Below are 20,858 nucleotides of genomic sequence, written 5' to 3' on the forward strand. Positions count from 1 at the left end.
GGGAATTCGGAGGCTCTGGGAAAGCAGGAGTCTCATTGTCCCGTTTCTTTGTCATATACCTGGTACCTTGAGCAGAGTGTGGAGTGTGGGTCTTGCTGTTCAGTTGCTAAGTCATGTCCAACTCTTTGCAACCCCATGGACTGCAGCACCCCAGGCTCGTTTGTCCTTTCCTCTCTCTCCTGGAGTTGGCTCAGACTCATGTCCACTGAGTCGATGATGTTGTCTATCTCATCTTCTGCTGCCCCCTTGCTCAATAAATTTTGTTAATGCCTTAGTGAATGAATTCCACTGTAGACTCGCAAAGGGGGCAGCTCAGCAGTAGCCAGTATGGCATGGAGACCTGAGTCATCCCAGTAGATGTTCTGCCATTTATAAAACCTCTGGAACCTTTGTGAGGTTCTGGATATCTGAGGGTGAGGCATGGGAATGCCAGCAGTGACTGAAATGAAACTGTCCATTGCAGACAGGTTCTTTGAATTCTCAGATGGGAAACCATGGATATAGAAGACCAACACTATACAGACTCTGGGGACTCTTAAGTGGCATTCATACCTGGCAGACTTGATTGTGATATAATCTATTAGATTCTAATCTACTTGGGAGGGAAAGAGAGCAAATAGCAAAGTGTTTGGAAGGAGAACTGGGGGGCTTTAAGGATTATTGGGTGATTGTTATGCTGTGAAGTGAAGTGGAAGTCACTTAGTCACGTCGGACTCTTTGCAACCCCATGGACTATACAGCCCGTGGAATTCTCCAGGCCAGAATACTGCAGTGGGTAGCCTTTCCCTTCTCCAGGGGATCTTCCCAACCCAGGGACTGAACCCAGATCTTCCACACTGTCGGAGGATTCTTTACCAGCTGAGCCACCAGGGAAGCCCAAGAAGACTGGAGTGGGTAGCCTATCCCTTCTCCAGTGGATCTTCCCAACCCAGGAATGGAACCTGGGTTTCCTGAATTGCAGGCAGATTCTTTACAGCTGAGCTAACAGGGAAGACCATTATGCCTGCAGTGTCCCTGTGCAGTCATAAAGCTATTCCTATTGGTGATGCTCTTGCTCTGTGGGTGAGGAGACTGAATCATTTCTCAGTGACATCCAGTGAGTCATTCTCAATCCACTTTCTTGAACCCTGATTTACCACTGTATTTTTAATTCATATGGCCATGCTGTTGCAAAGGGGAAGATGAGGGAGAGGAAGGAACTGATAGCCATTAGACATCAAGTAAGGCAACTACCTGTATTATTTTGTTTAGTCCTAAACTCTTTTTGCCCTAATTTCCATATCGGTGAAAGGGAGGTAGTTATAGATGATCTATGCAAAGCCCTTAGTGCTTGGCACACAGTAAGCACTATGGACTTACTGGTGGCCACCTTGTCTTCATTCCTTGCAACAGTCCTCTCTGGTACATTGTATTATTCCCACTTAAATTAAAGCTTGAACAAGTTACAGAATCCAGTCGAATAGTAAGTGGGAGGACTAGTGTTTGAACTCAGGCTTGTCTAAATCCAAAGCTCATGTTCTTTCCAGAGAAGGGGCAGTTATGGTCAGTAGACTTTAGGATTTTTAATGCAGAACAACACTGACCTTGTTTCTAGTTGTGAAAAGGGAACCATGGCTATTGAGCAAAGCTTGGATTAGGTACACAGTTCTTCTCTAAATAGCATTTGCAGGGTTGAAAGAGGTGCCATCATTAGACTCCTTATTATAGAATGACCAAAGTGTCTGTCTATTCTTTAGAATGGAGTAGCTGCGTGAAGAGCTCTTCGTAAGAAACATGCTGTCTTGGGAGCAGCTTAATGATCTTGGCCCCATTACAGAGTGTGCTGTGGGTACCCCATGCTGTCGTGTATGCTCTGTTTTAAAAACGGTATCTTTACAAAGCCAGGAAATGCCAATGGAAAAAAATTTAATAACCACACATTAAAAAAAAATCTCATGACTTGTGTTCTTGTTTTTTTTTTTTTTTTTTTTTAAGACATTGTGAATCTTAAAGTATTTCAAGTAAATTTTTCAGGCAGAAAAAAAAAAAAAAAATGCCAGCTCTCAGATCTATAACTGTTAGGACTCCAGCTTTCTTATCCCAGTTTTTGTTTGGGGAGGTGTTAACATACCCGTTTAATTGTTGCCCAATACACTGGTGGAGGTATCCAAACTTTTTAAAGCTGCGGAATCTATTATTTTGTCCCTGCTGCTGCTGCTAAGTCGTTTCAGTCGTGTCCGACTCTGTGCGACCCCATAGACAGCAGCCCACCAGGCTCCCCCGTCCCTGGGATTCTGCGGGCAAGAACACTGGAGTGGGTTGCCATTTCCTTCTCCAATGCATGAAAGTGAAAAGTGAAAGTGAAGTCGCTCAGTCGTGTCCGACCCTCAGCGACCCCATGGACTGCAGCCTACCAGGCTCCTCTGTCCATGGGATTTTCCAGGCAAGAGTACTGGAGTGGGGTGCCATTTTGTCCCTAATATATTTTTACGTATATCATCAGTGTTTAGGACAGATAACTGAGCTATTTGGAGTTGGTGGGGGGTAAAAGGTGTAGGACTTCCCCACTCAGTTTCCTTTTTGCCCCTTCCATGGCCCCTGAAGTTCTTCCAAAGAATCCTGGGATTCCAGGGAACACACTTTGAAAACCACTGGCCTATTAGAAAGGAATAAAGCCAGCTAAGGAAGGATTTATGTCTTTTCCAATTATCTATTTTAAATATTCTAAATTAGACCCTCTTCTTCTTGGTTTACCAGGTAGCCTCTGCCTTAGGGCTGTTATCAAAATCATTTGAAGAGTAATGAACATCTAGAGGGTCCTGGGCTTACTAGTGCCATATAAATGCAAAGCAGTGTTTGGTTTTTAAAATTCCAGTGGCTCAAAGCTGTGTGTGCTGCTGTGTGTGTTCCTGGATTTTTAAAAGCATTTAATTTGATCTATTTGTTAAATTTTTAAAAGCGTCAGATTTGTCAGGGTACAGCTGTGAAGTCTAGCTTGATTCAGATCAGTGTTAAAATTGTGACAAGATAGTTGTTTGCTGGTGAAATGACTTCCTGTTCTTGAAAACCAAACAGGATTTAAGAAGAGTAGAATGCCTTCCACAAAAACAAGGAGCTGGCTGGAAATAGCCTGCATTTGGGAGTCAGAACTGGGTTGGAATTCATCTCTGTCACTTATGAGCTGTGTGAGCATACTTAGCATCTTTGAACCTGGCTTCTTTCTTGTATTAACCTGTCCTGCATGGTGTTCTGAAGATTGAAGGAGAAAACAGACCTCACAATTCTTCATACACAGTCAGCTCTGAATAAACTGTAGTCCCTTCCCACTTCCTTCCTATTTGACCTCTGAATTCAAGAGAAAAACACATTCTTGCAGGTAATGGCACTGAGGTAGTTAGAATAAGGGGGAAAAAAAGCAACTGATATAATCTTAAGCTAGCTTTTATTTATTTTAAAGTGGGCATTGAGCACCTCCTATTTGCTAGCCCTTGTGTCAAGTTTGGAGCCATCTTGGGCCTTCATCTGAAAGGGACTCTAGATGTATAGATGAGCTGGTTATAAAACAGCCAGGTCAGTGTTCAAACTGAGACATGAACAATTTTTTTTAATTATTCTAAATTATTCCTGGAGGTGTCCTTTTTTAAATTTTCTAATGAGGCTATGAGGTCAGTATATAATACCTTCAGAACTCTGAGTATCAGCTGTAATCATTTGGAACTCAGGATAAAAATATCAATAGTATAATGAACTGACACTCTGCAGAACAAATATAGAAACTCAGATTATATTGCACACAGCCCTTTCATGTCTTCTTCAGTGACCTATAATTTCACTGTATTTTCTCTGCCTCAGAAAGTGCCAAGATTAAAGAACTATAATGCCAAAGTGAGGTTTTATTTATTTATTTTTTTGAAAGAGCTGTGAGTTGAACTCTTTGATTTTTTTTGGTGTTTATTTCTTACTCTCTTTTAGATTGTTTCTAACACAGTCTAAAATAAACATTTGCTGTGTTTTTCCAATTGCCTTTATAGCATTGATTCCTCAAGTTCATCCTCTTGTTTGGAAGTATGAGGCTTTCTGCTTATGTCTTGGTCATGTTTATACCTTCAGCACCTAAGCTCAGTGTTGGTTCAGTGAGCAAGTGGCAGAAGATAAGCAATTCATTTCTTTGTTTTAGCCCTTGCCATATGTTTGCAGTCTCTTTTCCCAAGAGAGTTGAGCTAATATACAAAATTATTTTCACTGAAAGAATATTTGAAATAATTGCAAATATTTGATAGTAGATTCAGTACCACTGTGGCAAATTTGCCCTCCCATCACATGAGGGAAGTCAGGATCTCCGTGCTTCCTGGTCCTTTGCCTTCTCTGATCTGCTTCCATTCTGGGAGAGTAGAACAAGCCAACCCTCAGAAATCTTTCTCCCTGTTGCCTCTCTCCTCTGCTTGACTCAGAGTCAGTAGCTGAATTTTGGTCTCCCAGGCAATTTCAGTTTCTTGGCCCTTGTTTAGTTGTTCAATGTGAGTCCCTGCTGTTAGTTCCTGGGTCTCTTTAGGGTAAGTGGCTGCTTTTTGTGAGAGAGTCATTTGGGTATCTTCCTGCTTTCCCAAATATGTGGTATCCATATGCCAGAACCCATGTTACCTGCCCAGCTGTGTTCACAGGGCCCTTCCTGAGTCTGTATACAATGCAGGTCCATATTTGATTGGAATAGAATTTTTGCATTCCCTCTCTCTCTTTTCTCCCTCCCCCTCCCTTCATCCTTCTCTCCCTCCTTCTCCCTCTCATTCCCTCCCTTCCTCCCTCTCTCATCATTCTTAATTGACTCCTCAGAACATTTGGCTCTCTTTCTTATTTAATGAGCCTAATCACAGAATTCAACCAGGCAGATAATTATCAAACATTTCTTAATTTGAGAAACAATGTATGAGGGAGGCGATGGGATGTATTAACAAGTGACCTTGTTTGGATGAAGAGGAGCTTTGTCACGTCTGTCCCAAAGGAGGAAGAGGTCCTGCTTCTACCTCGGCTGGACCAGGAGCTCTTGGAGGGCAGGGGTCCTGCCTGTTGTGTCCAGTACTTGAACCCCGGTTTCTGGTCAGCGTAGGTTTCGATAAATACTTATTGAATGAGTAGATTTCTAAAAATTGGTTAACTTCACAGTTGGAGGATATTTTCTTTAAAAAAAAAAAATGAAAGTTTCCATTAAAGGGCGTTGTACTTAGTTCCTCAAAATTGTGTTGCAGTTAAAGCGGATCTATCAGTGACCATCTATCAGTGGTGAACTACTGATGAAGGTCACGTTTCTTCTGTCTTCTGTGGAGTGTTTACATGGCTTCTCTGATGACTCAGATGGTAAAGAATCCACCTGCAATGTGGGAGACCTGGGTTTGATCCCTAGGTTGGGAGGATCCCCTGGAGAAGGGAACGCCTACTCACTCCAGTATTCTGGCCTGGGGAATTCCATGGACAGAGGAGTCTGGCAGGCTACAGTCCAGGGGGTCGCAGAGAGTTGGACACGATTAAGCAACTTTCACTTTCACAGTTGGAGGTTGTTTTCTTTAAAAGAATGAAAGTTCCTATCAAAGGAGATTGTACTTTGTTCCTAGAACTTACGTTGTAGTTAAAGCGGCTCTATCAGTGACAATGGTGAAATACTGATGAAGGACATATGTTTCTTCTGTCTTCTGTGGAGTGTTTACATGTTCTGCAGTCTTACTGATCACGTGTTTAGCTGAGCGTTTTCTGACACTTCAGCGTTTCTTATCTTGGCTGAAGCTCTTGAAATACTGGCAGGTGATAATGGTGCCTTCGTATCACTCATTCTCTAAAAACAGAGACGTAGTGATTTCCCTTGAGCACTCAGGTAACACCAGTCCCGTAATATTAATAGCTTCCAGACAGTAATTCTGATGGGCAGCAGTAGGAAAGCAAAGGGCTTCTCTCCCTTTCCCCAAATTAACTGGTCCCTCGGGAATAAAATAGTTGGACCTTTAATGCAAAGCAGAACCTCTCAACCTCAGCACATTAACATCTGGGCTGGAGAACTCACTATAAGGGCTGTTCTGTGCATTGTAAGATGTTTAGCAACATCCCTGGATTCTTCCCACTAGATACGACTGGCACCACCCTGTGAGAACAAATTCCTCCTAGACCATACAAGATGCCTTCAGGGTGACAGTTTGGGGCCAGTTGAGAATCATAGATGTCAAAAGCTTTCTTGAACAGATTGTGCCAACACCAGAAGGTGATACTGGTGGAAGATAATCTGGTAATTTTCTATCTTGACAAAAGCATAGGATGAATGAATGAATATTCAAGAGTTTCTCCCCAATGAGGGGCAGTCACCATGACAAGAATCTCAGTGTCTGTCGTCTTTAGCTTCCCTCTCTCTCTCACATCTCATCCCAGTCCATCCCTCTGAACAACCACTCCAGCTTGTAAATGTGTCCTCTGCCTTTTTGTATTGGTAACGCTTAAGTGCTGACTTAAGGTCCCAGCGTCTAAAACTGACAAACCCAACATTTCTCATGGATTTGCCATATGTCAGCCACCCTGCTGACATATGCAAATATATTTCACATAATCTTCTTAGTCACCCTTAGAGAAGGTTTCTATACCTGTCTCACCAGTGAGGAAATGGGAGCACAAATTCACACAGCTAAGGGGTGGAGTTTGAAATAGTAATCAGGTCTTCCTGTGTTAAAAGAATATTTTGATCCTATTCAGATATAACCAGTAGAAAGTCATCATTATCTCCTTGAAAATTTAATCAATATCTACTTGATATGATGGAGCTCCTAGCTGGTAACAGTTGCATTAGGAGAAACATATATGCATGGTCCCAGAGTCATAGAACGGTGAAGAAAAGTACTCTCACACATCATAAGACAGTGACCGCTTTGAGGTCATTCTGTGTGGGTGCATGCAAAGTCGCTTCAGTCATGTTCAACTCTTTGCTACCCCATGGACTGTAGCCTGGCAGGCTCCTCTGTCCCTGGGATTCTCTAGACAAGAATACTGGAGTGGGTTGCTGTGCCCTCCTCCAGGGGATTTTCCCAACCCAGGGATTAAACTTGGCTCACTTATGTCTCATCTCCTACACTGGCTGTTATTCAAAAAAAATGAGTTGAGGGCTTATTCCTTGCCTGGATCTCTGTATACTAGTCAACACAGACAGGCTCCCTGTTCTTTTGGAACTTAAGTTCTAAGAGGGTAGACATCCAACATTTAAGAAAACAAATGAATAAATAATTCAGACTGTGATACATGCTGGGAAGGAAATGAGCAGAGAGAAGAGATGGAGGGTACCTGGGTGAAGGGCAGCTTCTTTACATAGGGTGGTCAGGGAAGTGGTCTTTGACCTTGACACCTCCCACAACATACTGTGCTTCCTCAAAAATGTCAGTGCTTCTACTTGAGCACCTGGGCCAGTGTAGATGCTCTTAAGCCTTGGTTGTATGAAAAGACCTTGATGTTTTTCATTTGTAGCCTCAATAAGTGTATTAGTTCCTTTTTTTTTGGCTGCTGTAACAAATTATCACAAACTTAGTAACTTGAAACAGCACAGATTTCTTATCTTACAGTTCTGAAGGTCAGACATCTTCAAGGTGTCAGCAAGACTGTGTTCCTTCTAGAGGTTCTGGGGGAGAATCTGCTTTCTTGCCTTTTCTATCTTCTAGGGCCACCCCTGCATTCCTTGACTTGTGACCTTGTCCTCTGTTGTCAAACTCAGCAGCATCCTATCTTCCCGTGTCTTTATCTGATTCTGACCTTCCTGTCTCTCTTGTAATTACATGGTCCTATCCATATAATCCTGGATAATCTCCCAGGATTTTTAATTTAATATTAATTTAATCTTAATGATTTAAGATCCTTGACTTAATTGCATCTATGAAGTCCCTTTTCCCATATAACTTTATACAGTCATTCATTCCAGGGATTGGTCACCTTTGGGGGCCATAATTCAGCCTGCTATAGTAAGCAGTAAATGTTCATTTTATTCCTGTGTCAATGTTATTTTACAGATAAAAAACTTGCAGTTAAACGAATTGCCCAAAATCACACACTTGGATCCTGGTCACCCCATTACACTCTTGTTCTTCATATCACTCACCACACTTCACATTTCTTTATTTTTTTTGTTATTACCAAAAGAGCAGGAAGACTCATCACTTTTATTCACCAAGATTCAGTCACCACACATCTCTGCCTGACACAGTGTGCACACCTCTAAAATTTTTTTGGATGAAAGAATGGATACTCTTTCATATGCTTGTGTAAATAGAACTCAGTCTTCTATGAATTATTCTAGTCAGCAGCTTCTGATAGGTTAAAAATCCTTAGTTATTTTTAAAGCATCAAAGAAAAAGTGAACTTCAATGTTGTTCTAAAATTTAAGTCAGTATAGAAGGGACCTCAAAAGCAAAAATAAGCAAATGAACTTAATTAAACTTAAAAACTTTTGCACAGCAAAGAAAACCATAAGCAAAATGAGAAGACAACTTATGAACTCAAAAGAGAATATTTGAAAATAATGTGACTGGCAAAAGCTTAGTTTCCAAAATATATGAACAGATTTATACAGGTCAATATCAAAACAAAAACAAAACAAAACTCAATCAAAAAATGGGTAGAAGACCTAAATAGACATTACTCTAAAGAAGACATACAGATGGCCAACAGGAACATGAAAAGATGCTCAACATTGCTAATTACTAGAGAATGCAAATCAGAACTACAATGCAGTATCACCTCACACTGGTGCAAATGTCCATCATCAAAAAATCTACAAACAATAAATGCTGGAGAGGGTGTGGAGTAACAGGAACCCTCCTCCCCTGTTGGTGAGAATGTAAGTAAGTGCAGCCACTATGAAGAACAGAATGGAGGTTCCTTAAAAAAACTAAAAGTTGTCATATGATCCAGTGATCCCACTCCTGGGCATCTATCCGGGAAAGACAAAAACTGTAATTTGAAGATACTCGCACCCAATGTTCATAGCAACCCTATTTGTAGTAGATAAGACATGGAAGCATTTAAATGAAAACAAAACATTTTTGTTTTTTGTATTCTCCAATATAAAATGAGATCTTAAGTTGCTGTACATATATACAATGGAATATTACTGAGCCTTCAGTTCAGTTCAGTTCAGTTGCTCAGTCGTGTCTTACTGAGCCATAGAAACAAATTTGAACAAACAAGAACAAATTTGAGTCAGTTGTAGTCAGGTGGATGAACCTAGAGCCTATTATACAGAGTGAAGTAAGTCAGAAAGAGAAAAATGAATATTGTATATTAACACATATGTATGTGAGCTAGAAAAAATGATACTGATGAACCTGTTTGCAGGGCAGTGATAGAGATGCAGACGTAGAGAATCGACTTGCAGACACAGTGGGGAAAGGAGAGGGTGGAACGAATTGAGACAGTAGCACTGAAGCCCGTATATACACTACCATGTATAAAACAGATAGCTAGTGGAAAGCTGCTGTACAGCAGAGGGAACTCAGCTTGGTGCTCTGTGATGACCGGGATTGAGGGGGAGCGGTGTGGGAAGGAGGCTTAAGAGGAAGGGAACATATGTATACTTACAGCAGATTGACATTGTTGTACATCAGGAACCAGCACAACCTTGTAAAGCCATTATCCTCCAATTAAAAATTTTAAAAAATATGCAAAATGAGTTCTTTGAAGTTTTAAAGAACCCATGCTAAACAACTATATGAAGGAAAGCTAAACAAAACAACACTTCCTGTTATCATGAAGACAAATTATATTTATATTGTGGAGATCCTTCACTTTACTTCACATTGTCTTTCACCTTGGCCTAATGGAGACACTATTTGGTTAAACACATTTTACATTTGACGTCCATTTTTCTTAGGAAATAATATATCTGTCATTCAAGGTGTCATTGAAACAATGAAAAACTATGAAGCCAGAGGGAGATGTCTTTACTTTTAGTATTGCTTTTAAGATCCCAGATTCTTGACTTGACTTGTAATGTATTTACTTTGGTTCTAGTGGCCAAGGATGTCAATATTCTTTTTGATGAATTAGAAGCTGTCAACAGTCCTTGCAAAGATGACGACTCTCTCCTTCACCCTGGAAATCTTACCAGTACTTCAGATGATGCTAGCAGGTTGGAAGCCGGGGGAGAGGTAAGAGTATGCCATTTCATAAAAACAAAATTCTTGATCCAGGCCAGAACTGGAGAAGCATATTCCAGTGGATTGTTTAAAGTCATCTCATTGAACTGGGGGCTCCTGGGGGAAAAGAAGGGGTGAAGTCTTATACGCTTTTGAAAACCTCTGGGGGTCTAGCACATTTCAGCAATCTGAAATCTACTTAGCTCAAAACAGACTTTCAGTGGGTCATGCACTTCTCTTATAGCTAAAGGCATTTAGCTTATACAAAGAAGATTTTTAAAAACACTCATCATTTTAAAATGATTTACATTTTAGGTATTGCTAAATAGTCAAAAGTTAGCTTTACAAGAATGGATTCCCTGTTGAAATCTCCCATCATGTGGAACAATGATGTAAAGTGGACCAGCTCTCGGTAGACTGTGTTGTCTGCAGCCTCTTTGAGTTCCCATTCGCCTCTGTAATCTGGAAACTAAGATTACAGAAACTCATTGCAATTATAAACAGACCATCTGTTCATGTGTTATTTTTTGGGGAAAAAAAGTATTTTGTTAAAAGCGTTCGCTATTGCTCAGCTGTGTCTCAGTGGAGTTTAATATCTTCTTTGTATATGCACTTTGTATATGGGTTTTCCTAGTGGCTCAGTTCCGGAGAAGGCAATGGCACCCCTCTCCGGTACTCTTGCCTGGAAAATCCCATGGACGGAGGAGCCTGGTAGGCTGCAGTCCATGGGGTCGCTAAGAGTCAGACACTACTGAGCGATTTGACTTTCACTTTTCAGTTTCACGCATTGGAGAAGGAAATGGCAACCCACTCCAGTATTCTTGCCTGGAGAATCTCAGGGACGGGGGAGCCTGGTGGGCTGCCGTCTATGGGGTCACACAGAGTCAGACACGACTAAAGTGACTTAGCAGCAGCAGCAGCAGTGGCTCAGTTCAGTTCAGTCGCCCAGTTGTGTCCAACTCTTTGTAATCCCATGGACTGCAGCACACCAGGCCTCCCTGTCCATCACCAACTCCCAGAGTTAACTCAAACTCATGTCCATTGAGTCAGTGATGTCATCCAAGCATCTCATCCTCTGTCATTTGCTTCTCCTCCTGCCTTCAATCTTTCCCAGCATCAGGATCTTTTCAGATGAGTCAGCTCTTCCCATCAGGTAGCCAAAGCATTGAAGTTTCAGCTTCGGCATCAGTCCTTCAAATGAATATTCAGGACTGATTTCCTTTAGGATGGACTGGTTGGATCTCCTTGCAGTCCAAGGGACTCTCAAGAGTCTTCTCCAACACCACAGTTCAAAAGCATCAATTCTTCAGCACTCAGCTTTCTTTATAGTCCAACTCTCAGATCCATACATGACTACTGGAAAATCCATAGCTTTGACCAAATGGACCTTTGTTGGCAAAGTAATGTGTCTGCTTTTTAACATGCTGTCTAGGTTGGTCATAGCTTTTCTTTCAAGGAGCAAGCGTCTTTTAATTTCATGGCTGCAGTCACCATCTGCAGTGATTCTGAAGCTCAGATGGTAGGTAAAGAATCTGCCTGCAATGCAGGGGACCCGGATTCTATCCCTGGGTCAGAAAGATCCCCTAGAGAAGGGAATGGCTACCCACTCCAGTATTCTTGCCTGGAGAATTCCAAGGACAGAGGAGCCTGGTAGGCTACAGTCCACGGGGTCACAAAGAGTTAGACGTGACTAAGTGACTGACACTTGTATATGCACTAGGTTTAGGTAATAGGAACACGGATCAGAGTCATTAATTTATTGTGTATTCTTAATGCTGTTGTTATTCCAGAAGCTGTTAGCCAGTGAAAGGATAACACTTTTGAGCAGGAAAAATTGTTTACTTCTATCAAACTTCCCAGACCTCTTTCTATAAACGCCATACACTACTTATCTGTGTGTGTGTGTTTCAAGAAAAAAACTCAGTCAGCATTAATTCACACAGAGACTTTGGATACCATAATATGACACAAAGTAAGGACCTTGAAAGGCACCTCACAAAGCAGCTAGTCTAATCCCCTTAATTTAGAGGTGATTGAACAGTCTCAGGGAGATTAGGGCTTTGCTAAACCTTCTCTTGAAGCCTCGGCTGGTTCTGCAGATAGATGGTAATGTGCTAAATCTACTGAATAGTTCCCTTGCCTGGCAGATGATTGCTAAGAAAGTGTTTATTTGGGTCGGCTTCTGAGCAGAAGCCAGAAATAGTGACGATTGATCATCAGTTATAAATACCTGCCCAGGTATGAGACATGTTATTTCCATCTCTCCCAGCTGAGATTTTCCTTTTGAATGAGGTGGCATGCATGGCACTGCTGCAAGAATATGGACTCTAGCAATAGCCTTGGAGGTCTGGCATATTGTTTTTCTTCATACTGCTATGTAGAAACTGATATATACTGTGATCTCAAATTTTTTTGTGTTTACACTTACAGTTGACCCTTGAATAATGTGGGTTTGAGTTATGTGGGTGCATCTATCTGTGGATGTTTTTCAGTAATAGATATTATAGTACTATATAGTATGTGGTTACAACCATAATGTGAAGAAACCATGGATATGAAGACCCTGCTCTGACTATAAGTTACAAGCAGGTTTAATCCTTGTGCTGTTTATAACTATATACACAAATATCACAAAGAAAAATATTTGCTATGGTGGGCAAAAATGGTTGAGAGACACTGACTAAAAAGTATTTCTAAAACCATCAAACTACATGTAGTCTCATCCTTCTCCCCTACCAGATGGACTGTCTTCCTGAATTTTTGCATTTTTTATTACCTTGCTCTAAAAATCATTTTACCATGCATACATATGTAGCCTTCCGGAGAAGTCAATTGCAACCACTCTAGTACTCTTGCCTGGAAAATCCCATGGATGGAGGAGCCTGGTAGGCAGTTCATGGGGTCGCTACGAGTCAGACACGACTGAGCGACTTCACTTTCACTTTTCACTTTCATGCATTGGAGAAGGAAATGGCAACCCACTCCAGTGTTCTTGCCTAGAGAATCCCAGGGATGGGGGAGCCTGGTGGGCTGCCGTCTATGGGGTTGCACAGAGTCGGATACGACTGAAGCAACTTAGCAGCAGCATATGTAGCCTTAACAACTTATTTTACGTTGATTTTGTTTTGTGCTTTGTAAAAAATGATATCATGCTGTATAAAGTCTTCTGTGACTTGCTTTTCTTCTGTCAATGTTGTTTTTAAGATTTTGCTTACTATAAGATGTATCATTCGTTCTTTTTCCCTGCTGTATAATATTCTATATGACTATACAATTTATTTATGTTCACCTATTCATTGATATGTATTGATTCCCATTTAAAATTTTTTCTCTTATGAATAATGCTGCTGTGAACATTCATATACACATTTAATGGTTTGTCAGGAATTTATTAGGGTTATGTATGCCAATGTTCCTTCCAAGGAGTAAGCGTCTTTTAATTTCATGGCTGCAATCACCATCTGCAGTGATTTTGGAGCCCCAAAAAATAAAGTCTGACACTGTTTCCACTGTTTACCCATCTATTTCCCATGAAGTGATAGGACCAGATGCCATGATTTTAGTTTTCTGAATTTGAGCTTTAAGCCAACTTTTTCACTCTCCTCTTTCATCAAGAGGCTTTTTAGTTCCTCTTCACTTTCTGCCATAAGGATGGTGTCATCTGCATATCTGAGGTTATTGATACTTCTCCTGGAAATGTTGATTCCAGCTTGTGCTTCTTCCAGTCCAGTGTTTCTCATGATGTACTCTGCATAGAAGTTACAGCTTTGACGTATTCCTTTTCCTATTTGGAACCAGTCTGTTGTTCCATGTCCAGTTCTAAGTGTTGCTTCCTGACCTCATACAAATTTCTCAAGAGGCAGGTCAGGTGGTCTGGTATTCCCATCTCTTTCAGAATTTTCCACAGTTGATTGTGATCCATACAGTCAAAGGCTTTGGCATAGTCAATAAAGCAGAAATAGATGTTTTTCTGGAACTCTCTTGCTTTTTCGATGATCCAGAGGATGTTGGCAATTTGATCTCTGGTTCCTCTGCCTTTTCTAAAACCAGCTTGAACATCTGGAAGTTACTCCTTGGAAGGAAAGTTATGACCAATCTAGATAGCATATTCAAAAGCAGAGACGTTACTTTGCCAACAAAGGTCCATCTAGTCAAGGCTATGGTTTTTCCAGTGGTCATGTATGGATATGAAAGTTGGACTGTGAAGAAAGCTGAGTGCCTAAGAATTGATGGTTTTGAACTATGGTGTTGGAGAAGACCCTTGAGAGTCCTTTGGACTGCAAGGAGATCCAACCAGTCCATTCTAAAGGAGATCAGCCCTGGGATTTCTTTGGAGGGAATGATGCTAAAGCTGAAACTCCAGTACTTTGGCCACCTCATGCAAAGAGTTGACTCACTGGAAAAGACTCTGATGCTGGGAGGGATTGGGGGCAGGAGGAGAAGCGGACACCAGAGGATGAGATGGCTGGATGGCATCACTGACTCGATGGACGTGAGTCTCAGTGAACTCCAGGAGTTGGTGATGGACAGGGAGGCCTGGTGTGCTGCGATTCATGGGGTCACAAAAAGTCGGACACGACTGAGCGACTGAACTGAACTGATGCCAAGTTCAGTTTTACATGATGATGTTAGTGTGTTTTCCAGTGTTAGTATATCAGTTTTCACTCTCACCTGTAGAATGTCAGTTGCTCCACATCCTTGGCAACTTTTGATATCATTGGGTATCTTTAAGTTTTATTCATTAGACTGAATGCCTTTTCCGATTTTTATTTTGTGTTCTGTTGTTTACATTTTTCATTAATAAAAGTGTAATTTTGATAAAACACAAGGAACATTCATTTAGTTTGAGTTATTCTTTAACATTACTCAGTCAAGGCTCAGGGTTGAGTGTCTTAAACTGGTCCCTTTCTCTTTGTGTGCAGACAGTACCAGAAAAAAACAAATTAAATGGCCTTTACTTCAGAGACGGAAAATGTCGAATTGACTACATTCTTGTGTACAGAAAATCCAACCCCCAGATGGAAAAGAGAGAAGTATTTGAAAGAAATATTAGAGCAGAAGGATTACAAATGGAGAAAGAGGTAAATGGTTTGCCTGAATGAGAAAAGTATATATATTCATCAGTTCATATCAAGAGACAATTTAAAAAATAAGCAGTTAGTAGAGTAACTGAATGTTTCATTTTCTGAGGCTTTGCCAATCTGCAGTGTATGGAGAATTTTCCTTCAGTTAGACTCTGCAGCACAATTTGCCTTTGAGAGCATTTTGATATCCAAAGATTTCATAAAAAATCAAAATATTCCAATTAAATGGATTGTTTCAAAGTGTTATTTTACCTGACTTCCTACATCTGCTGCCTCTCTATGTTAACGGTGGGTTCTATTAGGTTCACCAAAACGTTCATTCAGGTTTTCCATACCATCTTACAGAAAGCCTGAATGAACTTTTTGGCCAACCCGATATTCGCATGGATTTAAAAAAAAAACTTTGGATAAAATGCAATCAGCTGACCCTAGAGGCTCTTTTTACATCTCAGGAAACACCATGGGTTTGGGTATCCTCACACACTGGAAGAGACTGTCTGGCTGATTTGGCCAAAAACATCCGAGACTTACAAAGTGTTTCTGGTTTTAAGAGATGTTCAGGATGTTTTATCAGGTTCACAAACTCAAGGGTTACCTTATTAGTGTTTACTCTTCCCCCTTCCCTCCTCCTCCACAGGGGAAGTTTTGAAGAAGGTATAAGAGACCCAGCCAGGCCTCTGATAATAACCCACAATGGGACTGTTGTGCACCCAGAAACGCTGTGCACTTTTCTAGAACTTGGCCCTGTTTGCTGGATTACATAACTCCCCTCACATTTTCCCTAAACATTGTGCACAGCTTCTGGAGTTTTTCATAGTCAAGAAGAACATGTTGCAATTAAAAGTGTTTGCTTCTGCTGCTTCTCTTCAAGGCTGAAGGATGGATCTTTGAAGCCAGGCATCCCTGTTTTCTTTGTATGGGAAGGGTTGCATGCTGTTCCTGGGACTCTTCTGATAAATAGGGTTTTTTCGGTTCTGTTTGACTAGCCTCAACCCTGGAGCATTTATAAAATAGAAGCAGTGTTTTTCTGGAATGTCTCCAAAAAGAGAATTAGAAAAACGGTGAGATGAGTATGGCCTTAAGGGAACAGGTTCTCATTCTCAGGAAAGTGGAAGCAGATTGCTCAAAAGACTGCTTCAGTTGGAGTTTCCCCTGGAGCAACAAACAGAGTTAAATATGTTGCTTTTTCCGTTTTTGTGGGATTCTGGAAAATCTTTCCTATACCCACTGGAATATACATTTGATAAACCTTGTTCTTTAGATAAGTTGTATGTTGGTATCCAGTAGACAGTTGTGTATTCTTTTCTTAACATTAATAGTGCATTAATATTTTATCCCTAAAAATCATTTCTTCATGTTTTATTCTCAGTTTCAGAATTTTTATATAAAAAAATAAAAGATCTGAATTGCCGCCTGATCTAACGAAAATCCTTCCTGTGATCCATTCTGACTCTGTCAAAGTTTTGATTCCTGTTAAAACTAAGTAGCTTTGTTCAGTTAATGAAAGATTTATATTTTAAGCTTCATCATTGTTCTCTCCATTTCTGGGGCTTCTTTTGTATAGGTCTTTTCAGTGTCATTTCATGACTTTGAAAAGTTAAAACTCAAAAAGCCTTATACTTTTACAAATAATGTACATTACTAAAGAGTTGACAGCTCTCCCGTACGTTTCCTGAAAGTCTTCTGTACTGCAGTATTCAGCTGCCAGAATTAGAGTGGGTAGCTAAGGAAGGTTTCTCTGCCTTCTAATGTGAACTTTTGCTGTGCAGTCCAGAGTTGACCAGAGTATGTTAGATGGATGGCTCATATGATTTTAGTGGCTTACAATAATTTTGTTTGGTTCTAATTTTTAAAAATTTTAATAGCTAGGTATTTATTTTAATTATGGAAATAATAGCAATTGGGAAGAGTGATATCACCATCTGGCAGACTTCATTCAGCGCTTATCTAATGAACACATAAAGAAGTTGTGGTACATATGCACAATGGAATATTACTCAGCCATAGAAAGGAACGAATTTGAGTCAGTTCTAGTGAGGTGGATGAACCTAGAGCCTGTCATACAGAGTGAAGCAAATCAAAAAGAGAAGAACAAATATGGTATATTAATGCATATATATGGAATCTAGGAAAACAGTACTGATGAACCTATTTGCTGGGCAGCAATAGAGATGCAGACGTAGAGAACACACTTGTGGACACAGAGCGGGAAGGAGAGGGTGGGAGGAGTTGAGAGAGTAGCATGGAAACATATATATTACCATATGCAAAATAGATAGCCGGTGGGAATTAGCTGTGTGATGCAGAGAGCTCAACCTGGTGCTGTCTTACAACCTAGAGGGGTGGGAGGGAAGTTCAAGAGGGAGGGGACATATGTATACCTATGACTGATTCATGTTGATGTATGGCAGAAACCAATATAATATTAAAAGCAATTATACTCTAATTAAAAAATAAACACTTATCTAAGCATCTCTTTCTCCTCTGTCCCCCAAAAGTTTTTCTCTGGGTGGCAGCTTCCCTACAGTGTTCTTTCTACTACCAAAAGTTTGGTTTTCCTCTTTTTGGAAGCTTTTTCCTAAGCAGCTTCTCCCTGTGGCCCACACTCTGCATAAGCAGCACAGTTTGACTCTCAGTTCCATCTCCAAGCTCTGCTTTGTATTTTCATGGTCTCAGCCGGCTCAGCAGAAAAAGGGTCTCTGCAGGATCTTCCTTGCTTAGAGGCAGCAGGAAATTATAGCTAAATTAATTTTCCCTGTCATAATTAATTAAAATAAAATGTCCCTTGTATGAACAGCAAATCTGCATCTTCATTTTTTTTTAAAGAATTGCTTTTTATTAAACCATCAGAAGCATTTTTGAGCTTCCCAGGGGGCACAGTGGTAAAGAATCTACCTATCAGTGCAGGAGATGCAAGAGACGTGGGTTCGATCCCTGGGTCAGGAAGATCCCCTGGAGGAGGGCATGGCAACCCACTCCAGTATTCTTGCCTGGAGAGTCCCATGGACAGAGGAGCCTGGAGGGCTATAATCCATGGGGATCACAAAGAATTGAACATGACTGAGTGTACGCTTGCATGCAGAAGCACTTTTATTTAAATCAAGTATTCTCATAAACAACTGCAATAGAAAGCCAGCAATTTTAATAGCTATTTCAACTTCCAGAAGTTATTTCCACCTTTTATACATAAAACAAAGAATTTAGTTCAAGGTGAAAAAGAAAACCCAGGGGACTTCCTGTGAATCCATGTATACCTGAAATGATGAACACTGAATAAATTTTATGAATTATTAGTATCTTCTTCATTAGTTGTGTGTCATGATGTCCAATAATTACAGAAAATATCTCACAGACTTAGAAGCTTTTATGTCCAAATCAGCAAAGACGGGATCTCTAGTTGAAGTTTAATAGGAGAATCCTCATCTCTTATAACATTGAGAATCATGAAACACAATCAGGAAATTCTTTGATTCATGATAAAAGCGAGGATCCAGTCAAATTTCATCTTTCTTGAAAATCTAACCCCCTACCTGTCCAATCAATAAGTAAGTGCTTGCTTTAGCACCGTGTGTCTTTAACATTCTGTAACTCATCTCTCATGTTAGTTCAGAGAAAGCAATTGATAGCCAAGTTCCCAAATAAAATATCAAATCCAAGTGATTTTCTTCTCAAGTGTCTATTTAAAGAGACTCTCTTCTTTAAAGGTAAACTCATGTTTATAAACCCACATTTTCTATTTTAGTTTTTTTTTTTCATTTTTAATTTTGTGTCCATCATTGACTCTTTGGTACCCATTTGAAATCAGTATCAATGAGGTTTATCTTTTCCTTTTTATAAGGGGTCAGGTTGTGGATGACTTTGGAATGTATGAGTACCAGTTAGATTAAAGGCACACCCTTCCTCTTTAGAATCATGCAGAACATAAGGGAAAACTCATATCATCAGGTGTTTACAAAATAACTGTAATTATATAAATCATACCATCTTGATGGTATCTTGATATCATCATAATTCACTCAACAAATATTTATTGCACATTCACTCTCTGCTAGACACTATCTTAAGCACTAAGAACACAGTAGTGAATGAAACAGACAAAAAATTCCTGCCCTGTTGGAACTTGAGAGCAAAGTAAATAAGTAAATCTATGTAGAACAACAGTAAATGCTGAGAAAAAAGTAAAGCAGGAAGTGTTGAAAGGGGCTTATAATTTTATAAAAGTTAGTAAAGATGGCTGTCTCTCCCAGGGACCAAGAAAGCACATACAAAGGCCCTGAGGCAGGAGGATGCCCGGTGCATTTATGGAACAGGGCAGAGGCCAGTAGGACAGGAATTGACTGAGCAGGGTAGAGAATAGTGAGAAACTGTATCAGAGAGGCAATGGAACACATGGCATCAGATCTTTGAGATCACTGGGCAACTTTAGTTTTTCTCAACATGACATGGAAAATCATTGGATGGTTTTGAGCCAAGGCATTATAAGATGTGGTTTCTGTTTTATTAGGGCCACTCGGGTTTAGGGAAGAAGCAGAGATGCCAATTAGGAGATTTGTTGCAAGAATCCAGGAAAGATGTGATGACAGCTTGGCTAAATGCACAGCAGAGGAGATGTTGAGAAGAGTAGTGAGTAGAGCCTGTGGGACTGCAGATAGATTGAATGAGTGATGTGAGAGAGGAGGCGGCACAGGTGATTCAGCTGTCTGTCGTACACTGTTCGTTTAAAGAGTTAGAAGAAAGGAATCACCATTTACAGGGAAGCAAAGGGAAGTGAGTCTCCCTGTAGATGTGTTAAGTTTGAGGTGTTCCGGTGGTGCAGATGTTGAGTAGGAGGGAAGATTGTGGAAGACAGGGAGAGATCTGGGCTGGAAATAGACTTTTGGATGATAGGAGTCAGCAGAGAGGAGCTAGAAGGAAACCTTGAGAGTGTGGTGTTTGGAGGGAAGTGTGTCAGGAGGGAAGGACAGTTGTGTCCACTGCTGCTGATGGAGTGAGTGAGATAAAGACTGAAAGTTAGTCATTGAATTTATCAATGTGGAGGGTTTTGGTGAGCTGGGCAAGAGAAGTTTCCACAGAGAGGTAGAAGTGAAAGTATGACTAAAGTATATTCAAGGAAAGAACGGGAGGAGAAAATGTGGAGAGAACAGTAAAAATAGCTCTTTGAGAGAGGTTCACTGTAAAAGGAAAGAGACTGGTATAAGAGGTGGAGTCAATCAGATCAGATCAGATCAGTCGTTCAGTCATGTCCGACTCTTTGCGACCCCATGAATCGCAGCACGCCAGGCCTCCCTGTCCATCACCAACTCCCGGAGTTCACTCAGACTCACATCCATCGAGTCAGAGATGCCATCCAGCCATCTCATCCTCTGTCGTCCCCTTCTCCTCCTGCCCCCAATCCCTCCCAGCATCAGAGTCTTTTCCAGTGAGTCAACTCTTCGAATGAGGTGGCCACAGTACTAGAGTTTCAGCTTTAGCATCATTCCTTCCAAAGAAATCCCAGGGCTGATCTCCTTCAGAATGGACTGGTTGGATCTCCTTGCAGTCCAAGGGACTCTCAAGAGTCTTCTCCAATACCACAGTTCAAAAGCATCAATTCTTCTGCGCTCAGCCTTCTTTACAGTCCAACTCTCACATCCATACATGACCACAG

General features: G+C 40.7%; 1 protein-coding gene across 9 annotated transcripts in view; it reads left to right on the top strand.

The window, feature by feature from the left end:
• Positions 1-20,858, top strand: part of ANO4 (anoctamin 4) — a 432,231-nt gene that overhangs the window by 233,219 nt on the left and 178,154 nt on the right. For all 9 annotated transcript variants that reach the window (XM_019961160.2, XM_070789603.1, XM_070789604.1 and 6 more), the window contains 2 exons: positions 10,003-10,139; positions 15,050-15,208. In XM_019961160.2, coding sequence (XP_019816719.2) covers positions 10,003-10,139; positions 15,050-15,208 — 296 coding nt within the window. The remainder of the gene's footprint in view (positions 1-10,002; positions 10,140-15,049; positions 15,209-20,858) is intronic.

Source organism: Bos indicus, chromosome 5 (assembly GCF_029378745.1).
Source record: "Bos indicus isolate NIAB-ARS_2022 breed Sahiwal x Tharparkar chromosome 5, NIAB-ARS_B.indTharparkar_mat_pri_1.0, whole genome shotgun sequence".
Lineage (NCBI taxonomy): Eukaryota > Metazoa > Chordata > Mammalia > Artiodactyla > Bovidae > Bos > Bos indicus.